The sequence below is a fragment of the Aethalodelphis obliquidens genome, unplaced genomic scaffold (genome assembly GCF_003676395.1).
Source record: "Aethalodelphis obliquidens isolate GAN/ISIS:26980383/991018 unplaced genomic scaffold, ASM367639v1 scaffold28, whole genome shotgun sequence".
Lineage (NCBI taxonomy): Eukaryota > Metazoa > Chordata > Mammalia > Artiodactyla > Delphinidae > Aethalodelphis > Aethalodelphis obliquidens.
The window spans coordinates 13161415-13176112 of record NW_020837972.1 but is presented as its reverse complement, the minus strand read 5'-3'; the positions used below and the strand labels follow the sequence as shown (position 1 = coordinate 13176112).

At 46.8% G+C, this 14698-nt stretch overlaps 1 protein-coding gene across 1 annotated transcript in view; it reads left to right on the top strand.

Moving 5' to 3' along the window:
* Positions 1-1147: 1147 nt before the first annotated feature.
* The window catches only part of KSR2 (kinase suppressor of ras 2), a 402202-nt gene continuing 388651 nt past the window's right edge, over positions 1148-14698 (top strand). Inside the window, exon 1 of the mRNA XM_027124708.1 lies at positions 1148-3054. Coding sequence (XP_026980509.1) covers positions 2875-3054 — 180 coding nt within the window. The 5' untranslated portion in view covers positions 1148-2874. The remainder of the gene's footprint in view (positions 3055-14698) is intronic.

The following is a 14698-nucleotide window of genomic DNA, read 5'->3' as shown; positions in this document are numbered from 1 at the left end:
CTAATTATCCTAAATACATCCTTTGGGCAATGTGTGATGCAAGTACTATTAGTTAAGATGGTCAGGGAGATGAAGCCTATTTGAGTTGACAGTAAGTGACAGGAGCCAAACAGGAGAGGATTAGGGGGAAATTTGACCTGGGCAGAGGGGACATAGAGTACATAGACCTCTGAGGCAAGACTGTGTTTGGCGACTTAACCTGGGGATAACAAACTTTTCTCTAAAGGGCTAGATAGTAAATATTTTAGCTGTTCCAAGTCATACAGCGTCTGCTGCAACTAAATTCTGCTGCTATAATGCAAAGGTACAGACACATAATAAATAAATGGGTGGTAGTGTCCCAATAAAACTTTATTTATGAACACTGAAATTAGAATTCCTTGTTAATTTTCACGTCACAAAATATCCTTTTGATTTTCCCCCCAACCATTTAAAAACGTAAAATCCATTCTTTTCTTTTTTTTAATTTTTATTGCAGTATAGTTGATTTACAATGTTGTGTTAGTTTCTACTGTACGGCAAAGTGAATCAGTTATACATATACATATGTGCACTTTTTTAGATTCTTTTCCCATATAGGTCATTTCAGAATATTGAGTAGAGTTCCCCGTGCTATACAGTAGGTCTTTATTAGTTATCTGTTTTACATATAGTAGTGTGTATATGTCAACTAAAATCTTCCAATTTTTCTCTCCCCTCCCTTTCCCCTTTGGTAACCATAAGTTTGTTTTCTACACCTGTGACTCTATTTCTGTTTCGTAAATAAGTTCATTTGTACCATTTTTTTAGATTCCACATGTAAGTGATATCATATGATCTTTGTCTTTGTCTGACTTCCTTCACTCAGTATGACAATCTCTAGGTCCATCCATGTTGCTGCAAATGTCACTATTTCCTTTTTCATGGCTGAGTAATATTCCATTGTATACATGTACCACATCTTCTTTATCCATTCCTCAGGTGATGGGCATTTAGGTTGCTTCCATGTCTGGCTATTGTAAACAGTGCTGCAGTGAACATTGGGGTGCATGTGTCTTTTCGAATTATGGTTTTCTCCAGATATATGCCCAGGAGTGGGATTGCTGGATCATATGGTAGCTCTATTTTTAGATCTTTCCGCAACCTCCATGCTGTTCTCCACAGCGGCTGCACCAGTTTACATGCCCACCAACAGTGCAGGAGGCTCCCTTTCCCCACACCTTCTCCAGCAGTTGTTTGTAGCGTAAAATCCATTCTTAACTCTGGGACCGTAATTTGCTGATATAAGGGGGGTTAGGTAGACGGGGATCAGACCATGCAGGACATGTAGGACATGGTAACAATCAGATTGAAGCAAAGCCCCTTTCACTCTCCAAATGTAAAGCCACCCCTCAGGGCAATTGCAGGCCGGGGTGACAGTTCTGGGAGGCAGCTTCCTACAGCTCATGGGAGATCACCAGGTTTGTTTCATTTTCCCCCAGTATCAAGAGACGACAAGCAAAAAGGCAGAAGCGCGCGCACCCGGGCGCGCGCGCGCACACACACACACACGCGCGCGCACACACACACACAGATACACACACATACACACACAGAGCTAGAAAGCCAGAGAGGACGTGCCCAGGTTCACACTGACGTTTCTCCAGCATGCACTACGGGGTTTAAAGTTGGACGCACACCTGCTCCCTGCGGGAGTGCACCTGCTGAGCCGCGCTCCGTCCTCGTCTCGCGAGAGCGGTGCCGTAGTAGTGGCCCCCACCCCCACCCGGCCACCAAATCCCTCTCCCCGCCCCCTCGGCCCAGCCTCCGCGCTGTAGCACAGTCCCTGCCATCTCCACCGCCCCCGGGAGCAGCCTCGGCCCGCCGTGCGCGCTTCCCCCGCGCCCCCGCCCGCCGACTGCTCGCTCGCACGCCCGCCCGGTAGTAATTTCACTTTGCCACGCGAGCTCCGCATCGCCTAGAAATCCCGCCCCCCGCTCCCCCTGCAGCCGCCGGGAGTCGTCCCTTTTCCCGGCCAGGTGCGCGAGCCTGCGCGCTCCTCCTCCGCCTCCTTCAGCGGGTCCCTGGCGAGCCGGAGCCGGGGCCGGGGCCCGGCGGGGGCGGATGCGCGCACCGCGCCTCTCCACCAACCCGCTCCGCTGCAGGTCCCTTGCTCTCCATCCCTCGCCGGCGCTCCCTTGCCCCCCCACCCCCCTTGATTGACAGGCAAGATGTCGGAGTGGAGCGAGGCAGGAGCGAATGCAGCAGCCGTCACCCCCGGAGCCCGGCGGCGGCAGCAGCAGCAGCGCGACGACGAGCCAGCAACCAGCCGCAGTCGCCGCCGCAGCCGCGGGAGCAATGCAGACAGCATCTTGAGAACGCGCTAAAGCACCACAAACGGTGGACAATGCCGTGTCACTGCAACTGGGAGGGGGGCAAACCAGATTTTTTTTGACATAAAAGCCAGCCAGCCAAAAATATATAATTTTGTCCTTCACGGAGCCGGTGTGTAAAGAGTGAGCGCTGTTTTCCTTCTCTCCTTCCTCCTCTCCCTCCCCCTCCTCCTCTTTTTCCTCCTCCTCCTCCCTAAGTGTACAGACAGCATCACATCACCTGGTTTGCTTCTGAGAAACAGCATCTCTCCTTTTCAGGGACCAGAGACTCAGAGAGAGGAGACGTTCTAATGAAGTCTGCTTGATACCCCAAAATAAAATAATAAATTGTGGCTCTTGTCCCCTCCTCCCACCCCCACCCCCTCAACCCTGTGTGAGATGTTGGGTTTCTTCTTCATGAGACATTGTTGAGAAGTCGCAGTGGTTGGAGAGGCGTAGGGGGCAGACTACCTCTGCTCCCCCCACACCCCCCTTTTTTCTCTCCGGGAGGAGGAGGAGGGGAAGGGGGCTTGCAGAGCAAGCAATGGATGAGGAAAACATGACGAAAAGCGAGGAGCAGCAGCCTCTGAGTTTGCAAAAAGCCTTACAGCAGTGCGAGTTGGTCCAAAACATGATAGACCTGAGCATCTCCAACCTGGAAGGGCTTAGGACCAAATGTGCTACTTCCAACGACCTCACACAAAAAGAAATCCGGACCCTGGAGGTAGGTGTTGCCTATGGAAAGAAAGCCATCCTTCCTTCCCTCCCCCTTCTCCCCCACCATCCCCTTTCCCTTGATTCTGTTTGTTGGGGGTGGGGTGGGCGGGTGGGAGGGTAGCAAGGTGGGCACGATTTGGTCTCCTGTGATTTATCTTGCAAAGCCTGCACTGGGTGTCCCTTTACTGTACTGCTGTCGTCGGCGCTTGGCTGGGTGGTGGGAGGAGTAGTAGTAACTGTTATTCTTTATTATTATTCTTGCGGCTGTGGTTATCATTCGCTTCCTCTTTGAGGAGTGAGTTCTCCCTTTTTTCCGCTTGTGAATTTGTTTATATGCCACGGGGGCTTGCTTGTGTGCTGGGTAAGACATTAAGGCGCTGCAGAGAACCCACGTGACCTTGCGCATTCTGCAGGTGGTCAAAAGGTGCTTTTTGCTCGCAGAATGGGGCTGCCTGTAAAGATAGACCTCTTCTTTTTCGGCCTCCTTCCCAGCCCCCCTTTTGCTCCTTGGATTTGGTTTGTTTGTTTGCTTGTTTGTTTTCAGTAATGTACATGTCAGGAGGCAAGATGCATGAAAAAGAATTCCCCATTGAGCTACCCATTTCCAGTCAAATCATTTTGATTCAGGGAGCTGTTGCAGGCCTGTAACGTGTTAAAACACAAAAAAACAAAAACAACCCTGGATCAGCACACACAGGTGGTGTGGGAAAATACTCTGAATCTCGGTAGGACCGTGCAAAAAGGGGTCAGCAGTTTTATCTTTGGCGTGTTGTAACATTCTCTCCAACAGAACTTGAGGGGGAGTTTGAAGCAATTTCGTGGGGGGGATGGGGGGGGTGGATGCAAAGTTACTCAGAAAGAAGATGGCAGAAATTATTTCTTCCGAAGGCCATCTGGTCAAAGGAAGAAGGTTTCAAGAGCTTTAGAAAATGCCTGGCGTCCACGTAATCATTGAGCATCCACGTTGTTCGAAACATCTCTAGGGTTCGACTCACATCCCTCCCTCCAACCGGCCCCGTGCTACGCACGGCTTGATTAAATTTGGGAACTCCCATTAGCTGGCACCTGCTGAGGGTGGTGGCCATGGGGCTGGGAGGAAAGGAAGGTGGTTCTCCCTGTGGTGACGCGGGCGTGTGCAGAGCTGGGATGGCCACTAGTTTCCAGCCCGTGTGTTTCCAAGGCCTGAACTCTTTAATCCCTACTGAATCTTTTAGCCCTTGCGCCCCCATTCTAGCCTGGATGAGCATCTATCTCTGGTTCACTTTCAAGTCTTCCTTTTTCCTCCGTGGTTTTAAATTTGGCTGCATGTCAGCAGGCAGGAAGGTCACCAGTTTGAAAGTGGAGTTAGTGTGTGTGTGTGTGTGTGTGTGTGTGTGTGTGTGTGTTGAGTATGCTATTTGCTCCCCTAGAATGCATCTCTGTGTGCACCTGTCATCTGGGAAAATGATCGTCAGAAATGAAATAACGTAAGTATCAAGGGGTAGCAGAGGCGTGGGAATTCTGTGGGGAGGCACACAGGTATTTTCTTTCTCGGAGCTTTGGAGAACCGTGTAGGCTAGGACTCCGCTGATGGAAGAAAAAGTGTGGGATGCCCTGGCCCAGCCTTCTGTCTCTGTCTGAGCAGTGCCCAAGAGAAGATTCTGTTCAGAATTGCATGTTGTAAATAAATAACCCAAAAGGGCCACCGGAGGTCTCTTCTGTTCCTCTGAGTCAGGAGTCCCAAATGCTAGTTTGTGTATTACTCTGTAAGTTTCTCCAGTTTTCTTTTCCTCTTTCCAGCATGCTCCATCCTCTGAGAGCTCCCTGGATCATGGTGATCGTTGTAGTGGGCCACGGATTCCATTGCTTCTTTTCTGCATAGTGGTTTTCTTTTTAAACTGGGGGATGTGGGCATTGGTATGGTGGGAAGTGACAGTTACTGGGAATGCATCTGTTGTTAGTTTCCTAATCCCAGTATGCCACAGAGTGTGCCCACGACTTTATCCATATTGCCCAAGAAAGGATCTTGAGCAGTTATGCCAGTTGAGGCTTCCTAGGCCTCTAGGGCTAGGGTGGGGCCTCTGGGGAGGGGCTCATGCCTTAGGGTCCAGACGAGTGCTGCCAAAGCTCTCATAGGTTTTGGATCCACAGTTGTTGTTTTTAAACCCCAGCAGTTGTCAAACTTCATATATCAGAACCACCTGAGGGAGCTTATTAAAAATGCAGATTCTCAGCCTCTAATCCCAGAGATTCTAATTCCGTTGGGATTGGAGGGGGCCTAGGGATCTGCATTTAGCAAACAGTCCAGGTATTTCTGATGCATGTTTTCATATTGACACTTTGAGAAAGACTAATCTAATAGGAGATAGAGGCCATATTTCAGCTATTTGATGATGACATCTCCCTGCTCACAAACCCTAAAGAAAGTAGTAAATTGAACAGACCATCCCTGGAAACCTTGCCTATAACCCCTGTGGAAACAAAAAACATCTGACATGGGCTTAGTCTCCAAGAAGCGTACTTTCATGGTGAGGGAGACAAGGCTAATGATGTGTATGTAAGATAATGATAAAGTCCAAACAGTAATATGGGAGACAGCATGTGGGTCCGTTAGGAATGTGTTCAGCTGCGTGAAATGGAAAATCCACCCAGCGTGGTTAAGCAATTAATGGTTTATTTTTCTCATGTAGCAAGAAGTCTGGAGGTATGTAGCTGCTTGAGTTGGCTCAGTGAGTTAATAACATTGGGGCTGATGTCTTCGCGAATTCTCATGGCCTCTTCCTTATGGCCACAAGATGGCCCCTGAAGCTGTAACCATCACACCCAGGTTCAAGGTGTGGGAGAGGGGGACCAGGTGAATAGGGAGGAATAAAGCCTTCATATCTCTGTTTGGTTTCCGCAGGACACCTCTGCCTTCCTACCCCTAAGGTGATGTTTCATTATGTCTTCTTTGCCAGAACTGGGTCAGATCACTTGTCCGAGCTGCAAGGCAGTGGGGATACCACCGTGACTGGTTTAGATAGTTGCAGTCCGTTTCCTGGTTTGACCTGTTGCTACTCCTTACAAAATCAGGGTTGTGCTAGCATGGAAGAAGGCATGAAGGGACATTGGGTGCACAGCCAGCAACGCTGGCCACAGTATGTTACCAGGAGGTACTTTGGCAGAGAAGAAAGGTCATGAGTTTTGGAGTTAGACCGATGTAGTTTGGCATTCTAGCTTTCCTACTTACTTTATCTTGGCCTAGTGATTTAAATTTTCTGACCCGTGGTTTCATTTTTGGCAAAATGGCAGTGAAGGAATAACATTACTTACCTCAGAGGTGGTGGTAAGGATGAAAAGAGGTGAGATTTTCAAGGGTCTAATGCTATCTGTAGCCCAGTGCCTGCAGGTGCTAAATAAATGATAGCTTCTTTGATGGTGATGATTAGCATTACATGGTGTAGAGTAGATGACACGGAAGGGAACAGCTCAGACTGGAGGGAGAGAAGAAGGAGCTTAAGCAGCATTTCCAAAGTATGTTCTGTGGAACCCTAGCATTATCACTCTTTCAACAAATACTGAAATCCTGGCACTGTACTAGATGCTGGTGGTCAGCAAGTATTCTGAAGGCAAAATAAATCCCATGGTTAACACATTTGGGAAAGGTTGAGGTAAGCAAAAGAGATAGGTATCTTGACTGCAGGACTTCTCAGAGCCTTTAATGTGCTGTATTTGTACATTGTGACTCCAAGAGAGGGTAGCGTCTGCGGTGTTTCCTTTTTCCAGAGATGTCTCTGGGACTTGATGTTCCATAGAATGCACCCAGGGAAACATGTGATGAAGTGGTTAGGGAAGCATCCTTGACTGGGGAGCTGGGGACCCTGAGTGGAGTGAGGTATGGGGAGGGTTTAAATTGCAGCGTGTTGGGGGAGCTCTCTGGGCCAGAGCAACAAACCGGATGGAGGCATTCTCCTGCCTTCAAGTGGCAGCTTACAGACCGGCTGGCCCAGAATGGAGAGTACCTGGTAGAGTGTCATAGGAAACGAATTCAGGTTACAAACTCCTGGGGTGTAACTTAGGATCAGGAAGTCAGACAAACAAAGTTTCATCCCTTTGAGAGGGGAGATAGAAATCTTCAAAGGTTTTGGAGTGAGTACAATTAAAAAGTTGTTTCAAGGTTAGTCTGATGGCAGCCTGCAGCAGGGACCAGCAAACCTTTTCTGTAACGGGGCAGATAGTAAATCGTTGAGGCTTTGTAGGCCGTGTGGTTTACATCACAACCACTCAGCTCTGCTGTTGTAGCCTGAAGCAGCCACGGACAACCCAGAAATAAATGTTTTCTAATAAAACTTCATTTAGGGTCCCTGAAATCTGAATTTGATATAATTTTCACATGTCACGAAATAGTATTTTCCTTCTAATTTGTTTTTTACATTTAAAAATGTAAAAACTATTCTTTGGTTTCGGGCCTTAAAAAAACAGATGGTGGGTCAGACTTGGCCCGTGGGCTGTAGTTTGCTGATCCCTGATTTATAGGGTGAGAAATGAACCTGGAGGCACAGAGGCCATCTGAAAGGTGAGTGAGTGGCACTAGGGCTGGTGGGCACTGGCCACGTGCAGCTGGTACTGAGTTGGGTTCTATTTCGGTTAAGTTACAAGTGGAGGTAAATATCAGGGATTGGGTTGGGGGATGGCTAAGTAACAGAATCTCCTATACAGCGAGGGTGTTCTAGCCGTCACATATCTATTATTTGTTCTTTATCTGTTCCATCGCAATGACTGATTATGGTTTGAGAGACCATACCTAGACTTAATTTAAGTTTGGGAAACTGGACCTCAGATAATAACGCATTATTTTCAGTGATGCTGTGGGTTGGGATTGGCTGGGCAGTTCTTTGGCTCGTCTTGCAGACCAGTAGTTCTGGTCATCCGGCAGCCCCGCTGAGGCTGAATGGTCCAAGATGGCCCTATTCATGTGGCTGGTGGTCGGCTAGTGATTGGTTCAGGCACCTCAGTTCTCTTCCACATAGCCTCTCCAGCAGGACAGCCCAGATTTCTTTCTTTCTTTCTTCCTTCCTTCCTTCCTCTCTTTCTCCCTCCCTCCCTCCCTTCCTTCCTTCCTTTCTCTCTCTCTCTTTCTTCCTCCCTCCCCTCTTTTCTTTCTTTCTTTTTCTTTCTTTCTTTTCTTTCTTTCTTTCTTTCTTTTCTTTTCTTTTCTCCCTTCCTTCCTTCCTCTCTCCCTCCCTCCCTCCTTCCCTCCCTCCCTTCCTTCCTTCCTTTCTCTCTCTTTCTTCCTCCCTCCCTCCCATCCTTTCTTTCTTTCTTTCTCTTTCTCTTTCTTTCTTTCTTTCTTTCTTTCTTTCTTTCTTTCTTTCTTTCTCTCTCTCTCTCCCTCTTTCTTTCTCTCTCTCTCTCTCTCTCCTGTCTCTTTCTTTCTTTCACTGAACTACAGTTTATTTACAGTGTCCAGATTTCTTACATGGTGGCAGCAGCAGTGTTCCAAGAAGGCAAGCTCCAATTCATAGCCTGTCTTAAGCCTCTGCTTCTGTAACTTTTGCTAATGTCCCACTGGCCAAAGCAAATTATGTGGTTGAGCCCATCGTCAATGTGGGACTTAGTATCCAAGGGTATGGATTCCAGCAGGTGTGGTTCATTGGGGGCCAGTGAACAATCTAATATAACTGAATCACAGCTATGGAAAAAATCCAGAATAACGCCAAAAGAGCATGGGAAAGAGAGGAAGGGGCGTGGGATGATCACCAAAGGCCCCCTTGGGGAGGTTTTACTGACCTGAGGAAGCAAGCCATGAACTATCTGGGGAATGCGCAAGTCAGAGGGAACAGCAGGTGCAAAGTTCTTGGGTGGGACTGCGTTCTACATGTTTTGAGAACAGCAAGGAGACCACTGTGTTTGGCGCAGGGTGAGCGGGGAAGGGGTGAGGGGCGCAAGTGGGAGGCAGATGCCGGGCCCCAGTCATGGACGGCTTGGCTGAGACAGTCGCGCTTTGATCTAACTATGCAAAGGGTGGGGGACTGACTTATTTAAAAGCTCCTTTTGATTGCTGCAGGGAAAGTAGACTATAGGGGAGAAGAATGGGAGCACGAAGACAAATTGGGAGGTTAGTATGGGAGTCAAAGCCGGGAATGACTGCTTTTATTTTTTTTTTTTTGCGATACGCGGGCCTCTCACTGCTGCGGCCTCTCCCGTTGCGGAGCACAGGCTCCAGACGCGCAGGCTCAGCGGCCATGGCTCATGGGCCCAGCCGCTCCGCGGCATGTGGGATCTTCCCGGACCAGGGCACGAACCCGTGTCCCCTGCATCGGCAGGCGGACTCTCAACCACTGCGCCACCAGGGAAGCCCGGAATGACTGCTTTTGACGCGAGTGATGGTGGGGAGATGGAGCAAGTGGCCGGTCGCAGACGGTCACGTGCATGGGAGGTGCGTGTGAATCGGATGTCGGGGGTGAAGGAAAATAAAGAACCGAGGATTATTCCTACGTGTTTGGCAGAAGAACTAAGTGAATGGCGGTGTCATTATCTGAAGTGTGAAGACCGGGGGTGGATTAGGTTGGGCTTGACAATGAAGTCCTGTTCAGACATTTACGTTTGTGAAGTAGACAGTTGGGTATGTGAGCCTGGAGATTTGAGGAAGGCTAGAGATATGAGGTTCACTTAACATGTCAGGAACATCTTTTCATCTTATTAAATAGTATTTTTAATGGCTGCATAGTGTTACATGGCTGTTGCGTAATTTATCTAACTTATTTAATTCTGTCAGATGTGTATGTTTATCATGTTCCATTATTATAAATAATACTGTAGTAGACATCCTTGTGGCTTGTAGTCATCCTTGCCTTCGATTCCTAGAAGTGAAATATTGCTGGATCCAAGGATATGCAAAGTTTCCAGACTTTTGATAGGTTTTGCCAAATTACCTTTCACCCACAGTGTGGGAAAGGGCCCGTTTTTCCCTATCCTCAGTCTGGATTTATGTTTTGTTTTATTTTTTGGTTGCCTGTGCTTTGATGACCAAGAGCTCTGGGTTAAGGAGGCAGTTGTCTTAGGCCCAAATCTCGTCTTTCCTGTTTGCACTTGGGAAGGACCTGGGAACCTGCGTTGGTGAGAGCAGCACATGGTTTTCCATGCACAGCACCCAGCCTGCAGCGACCCAGCCTCTGCCTTGTTCTCATAGAGACATGGGTGGGACGTGGTCTCAAACTTCTGAGTCAGTGGCAAGAGTTACTTCTGAAGGGTTCTCTACCCCCTCTGGGGTTTTAGGGTGGGTTCTACTAGGGAGCTCTTATCCTTCTTCCAATGGGCAGGAAACTGAGGACTCTTCCTTGTCTCCCTGAGGACGGGTCATTTTCTGGGCTCCCCTCTCCACCCCCCTCACCAGACTCTACCTTTTGGGACCTCCCTTCCCCCTTGCTGCTCTGGAGCTGGGGAATGGAAGGTGTTCCGAAGCTGAGGAAGCCGAGGGGGACACGGCAACTGAGAGGGAGGATGGAGAAGCTGAAGGGTGGGGAGGGAAAAGGGACAACAGTGGGAGAAAAGCCAGAGCGTAGCGTGATTTTCTTGGGCAGGGTTTCTATGACCCTTGGAATGTCTCTCCAGTGGGGAGTGACCGTAACTGTAGTTGTTCCTGTTTTACAAGCCAGTGGACTGAGGTTTAGAGTCACTGACCTGACCCAAACTGCAAATTCAGGCAGCCACGTTTCCAGGAAGAGGTTGACTGCTCCTCCCTGGAGTCCCCAGAGGTGGCCTGGCCTGGAAGAAAAGAAAGCAAAGATGAGAGCAAATAGAGGCGAAGGAGGAAGCATAGGTGATAAGGGCAGTGTGGTCAGAGGTGAGAGCTGTGGGATTAATGAGAATCCTAATGATGGAATACTCTGTCACTCATGTGCTCTCATTGGTGACCATGCCAGATGATGACTGAAGAGAAATGCAGAACTGATGGAGACACAGTAGGGCATCTACAGAGACAAGGAAAGATGAGAAAAAGAGAGGGAGACATTTTATTTTTTTTATTATTATTTTTTAAAAAGTCTTATTTATTTAATTTTGGCTGTGCTGGGTCTTAGTTGCAGCATGCACGTGGGATCTAGTTCCCCGACCAGGGATCAAACACCGGGCCCCTTGCATTGGGAGCGCAGAGTCTTATCCACTGGACCACCAGCCAGGGAAGTCCCCAGAGGGAGGGATTTTAGACCTGAGAGGTCCAGTATGCCAGCCACTTGCCACATTGACTATTAATCAGTTGAAATGTGGCAAGCTCTAATTGAACTGTGCTATTATTATAAGATACCCGCCAGATCCCAAGCTCTTAGAAAGAATAGAATGCGAAATATCTCATTGGTATTCTTTTACATTGACAACTTGTTGAAATGATGCTATTTTAGATATATTGGGTTAAATAAACTAGGTTAAAACTGATTTCACCTGTATCTTATTTTGTCCCCGAGGTTATTAGAACATTTTAAATGACACAGGCAGCTCACTGTATATTTCACTTGGTCAGCGCTGCTCTTGAGCATCGAGGTGATTTCTGTGTTTTGCCATAATGGAAATCTTGTTCTTGATAAAGACTGAGAGCACGGGCCCCCTGGAGTTTCTAGGCAGCCATCGATTAAAGCTGTGGATGCGTTCCAAAGATGGATGTCTTCGATTTCCCTGGACCAGGAAAAAAATGAGATGAAGACTCAGAAATAATAACATAATTGAGTCCCTGGAAATTTGGGTGGGCGCTCGAAGCAGTAGAGCCAAGTAGTTGGGAGGGTGTGGGCTACACAGTAAGACTGCTTGGATCCCAGTCTGAATTCAGGATCTACTAGCTATGTAACCCTGGGCAAATGAGCTCTCCTTCCTGAGCCTCAGTTTCCTTGCTTATAAAATTGGGACAGTGTTTTACATGGGGTTGTTACGGTGATTCAATGGAATCATGCATTAAAAAGCTGAGCAAAGTCCCTGGCACATAGCAAATGCTTAATAATTGTTAGCTTTGGCGGTTTTGATGATCATACTCTCTGTAGCTTGTCATAGGGAGGTTAGGGTGCTTCAGCCCTGAGGTGGTGGGTGGGGTGTTTCAGCCATCCAGGGAGGTACCAGTTCATTTATTCGGTCATTGTTAACTGAGCCCCCAGCGTGTGAGAAGCAGGGAGAAGACAGCAAGACGTGAGAAGGCGAAGCCCATGGAGGCCTTCTATGGGATAATGGCACACCTGCTGGGCCGCAGGTGACATAAGCGAACAAGATTCTCATACCAGGTGTGCATCTTCGAACTGCTCACAGATGACTCACTTCCCATCAGTGCCTGGCAGGCTTTAGTCTTTAAACCGTTTGCTCGTCATAAACTCCAAGTTGGATAACAAAATGCCAGTTATGGGGTTGGGCCTTACAACTCCTGAACTTGTCTCAAGCTTGTGCGGTAAGGAGAAGAGTCAGAAGCTGTGATATCCAAGTGCTTCAGAGGACCCTGAGAGGTTGCGTAGGCCCCCTCCTGCCCCGGGTCCAGAGTCGGCTTTGCGATTTGGGGTGAGCGCTACTTCACAAAGCAGCCTTTTAAGAACTGCATTTTTTTTTTATTGTGGTAAAATATATATAACATGAAATTTACCATTTTAACTATTTTTAAATGAGCAATTCAGTGGCGTTAAGGACTTTCACGGTGTTGTGCAACCATCATCACTATCCAACTGCAGAACTTTTTCATCACCCCAAATAGAAATCCTGTACCCATTAAACAGTATCTCCCCCTGCCCCCAGCCACATGGTGACCTCTATTCTGTGTTCTGTCTCTGTGAATCTGACTCTTCTAGGCACTGCCTCACGTAAGCTGAATCGTACACTATGTGTCTTTGGTGTCTGCCTCCTTTCACGTAGCACAGTGTTTCTGAGGTTCATCCATGTTGTAGCAGGTATCAGTGTTTCATTCCTTTTTATGGCTGAATAATATTCCATTGTATTGACAGACCATGTTTTGTTTATCCATCCTGTGTTGATAGACACTTGAGTTGCTTTCATCTTTTGACTACTGCGAATAATGCTGCTATGAACATTATTGTACAAGTACCTGTTTGATTCCCTGCTTTGAATTCTTTGGGGTTATGTATCTAGGAGTGGAATTGCTGGGTCATATGGTAATTCTATACTTAATTTTTTGAGAAACCTTCATACTGTTTTCCACAGTGGCTACACCATTTTATATTTCCACCAGCAATGCACAAGGTTTCCAATTTCTCTACATCCTTGGCAATACCTACTCTTTTCTGGTTTTTTGACTATAGCCATCCTAGTGGGTATGAAGTGGTATCTCATTGTGGTTTTGATTCACATTTCCCTAATGACTAATGATGGTAGGCATCTTTTCATGTGCTGATTGGCCATTTGTATATCCCCTTTAGAGAAATGTCTATTCAAGTCCTTTCATAAGTCAGCCTTTTGATGTGGGTGAGTTATAAAGGTGAGAATTATCCTCTTTCTGTTGGCTTGGATCTGCTCTCTGATGTCTTTTATCCTTTGGTTCTACTCTTTGGAGGAGAGCGAATAAGGCCAGTCCTTCCTTTGGCTGACAAAAGTCTCAAGTAGAGTTTGCATTTAGATCTGGAACCTACCAAGTAGAGACGAGAGATAGCCATGTCCACAGATTCCTGACAAGTCTCCAACCCAAATTTTGCAGCCGCTGTCTCCCTGCTTTGTCCTGTCTGAGTTCCATTCTTATAGAATTTTGGATTCTGGGGTCTCTGGCGATGATAAATTTCCCTTTGTCTGTGCACCAATCCTACCCAGAGTATCATGCCCATCAGAAATAGTCATGAATGTGTCTCTTTGTGCCCATCCACAAAGACCCTGCGATGGTGCCTTGGGCAGGGTTGGGTGGCATGCACTTGAGCAATGAGGCGAATAGACAGGTATAAAAAAGAACCCATCAAGTGGGGCATCCAGGGGCTTCATTTTTATTAGGTAGGAGGTAGAGCAAGGTTAGATGCCACTTTTTGTAGTTTTATGCTTATCTGACTTGGAGAAACAGTGCTTTGTGATAAACCCAAAAAACAATATTATCCTTTTAATATGTTGCTATACTATTATTTTAATATGTTGCTGGATTTGATTTGTTAGAATTTTGTTGAGGATTTTTGTATCTGTTCATGAGGGATATTGTCTGTGGTTTCCTTTTTCATGCCATCTTTGTTTAGTTTAAGTATCAGGGTAATACTGGCCTTATAAAACGAGTTTGGAATTGTTTCCTCTACTTCTGCTTTCTGGAAGAGACTGTGTAGAATTGGTGTTACTTCATCTTTAAATGCTGATAGAATTCCCCAGTGAAACTATCTGGACTAGAGATTTATTTTAATTTAATTTAATTTTTTTGCAGAAGGTTTTAAACTACAACTTCAATTTCTTTAATTTATTCTTGGGTGAATTTTAGGACTTTGTGGCTTTCAAGGAATTGGTACATTTTATCTAAATTGTTCAATTTACATACGGAGAGTTGCTCATAGTATCGCCTTATTATCCTTTTGTGTCTGTGGGGTGTGTAGTAGTGTCACCTCTTTCATTCCTGATGCTGGTAATGTACATTCTTTCTCCTTTATTCTGTGTTAGTCTGGCTAGAGGTTTATCAATTTTAGCCATATTTTCAGAGAACTAATTTTTAGCTTCATTTATTTTCTCTATTTTTCTGTTTTAACTTTTAC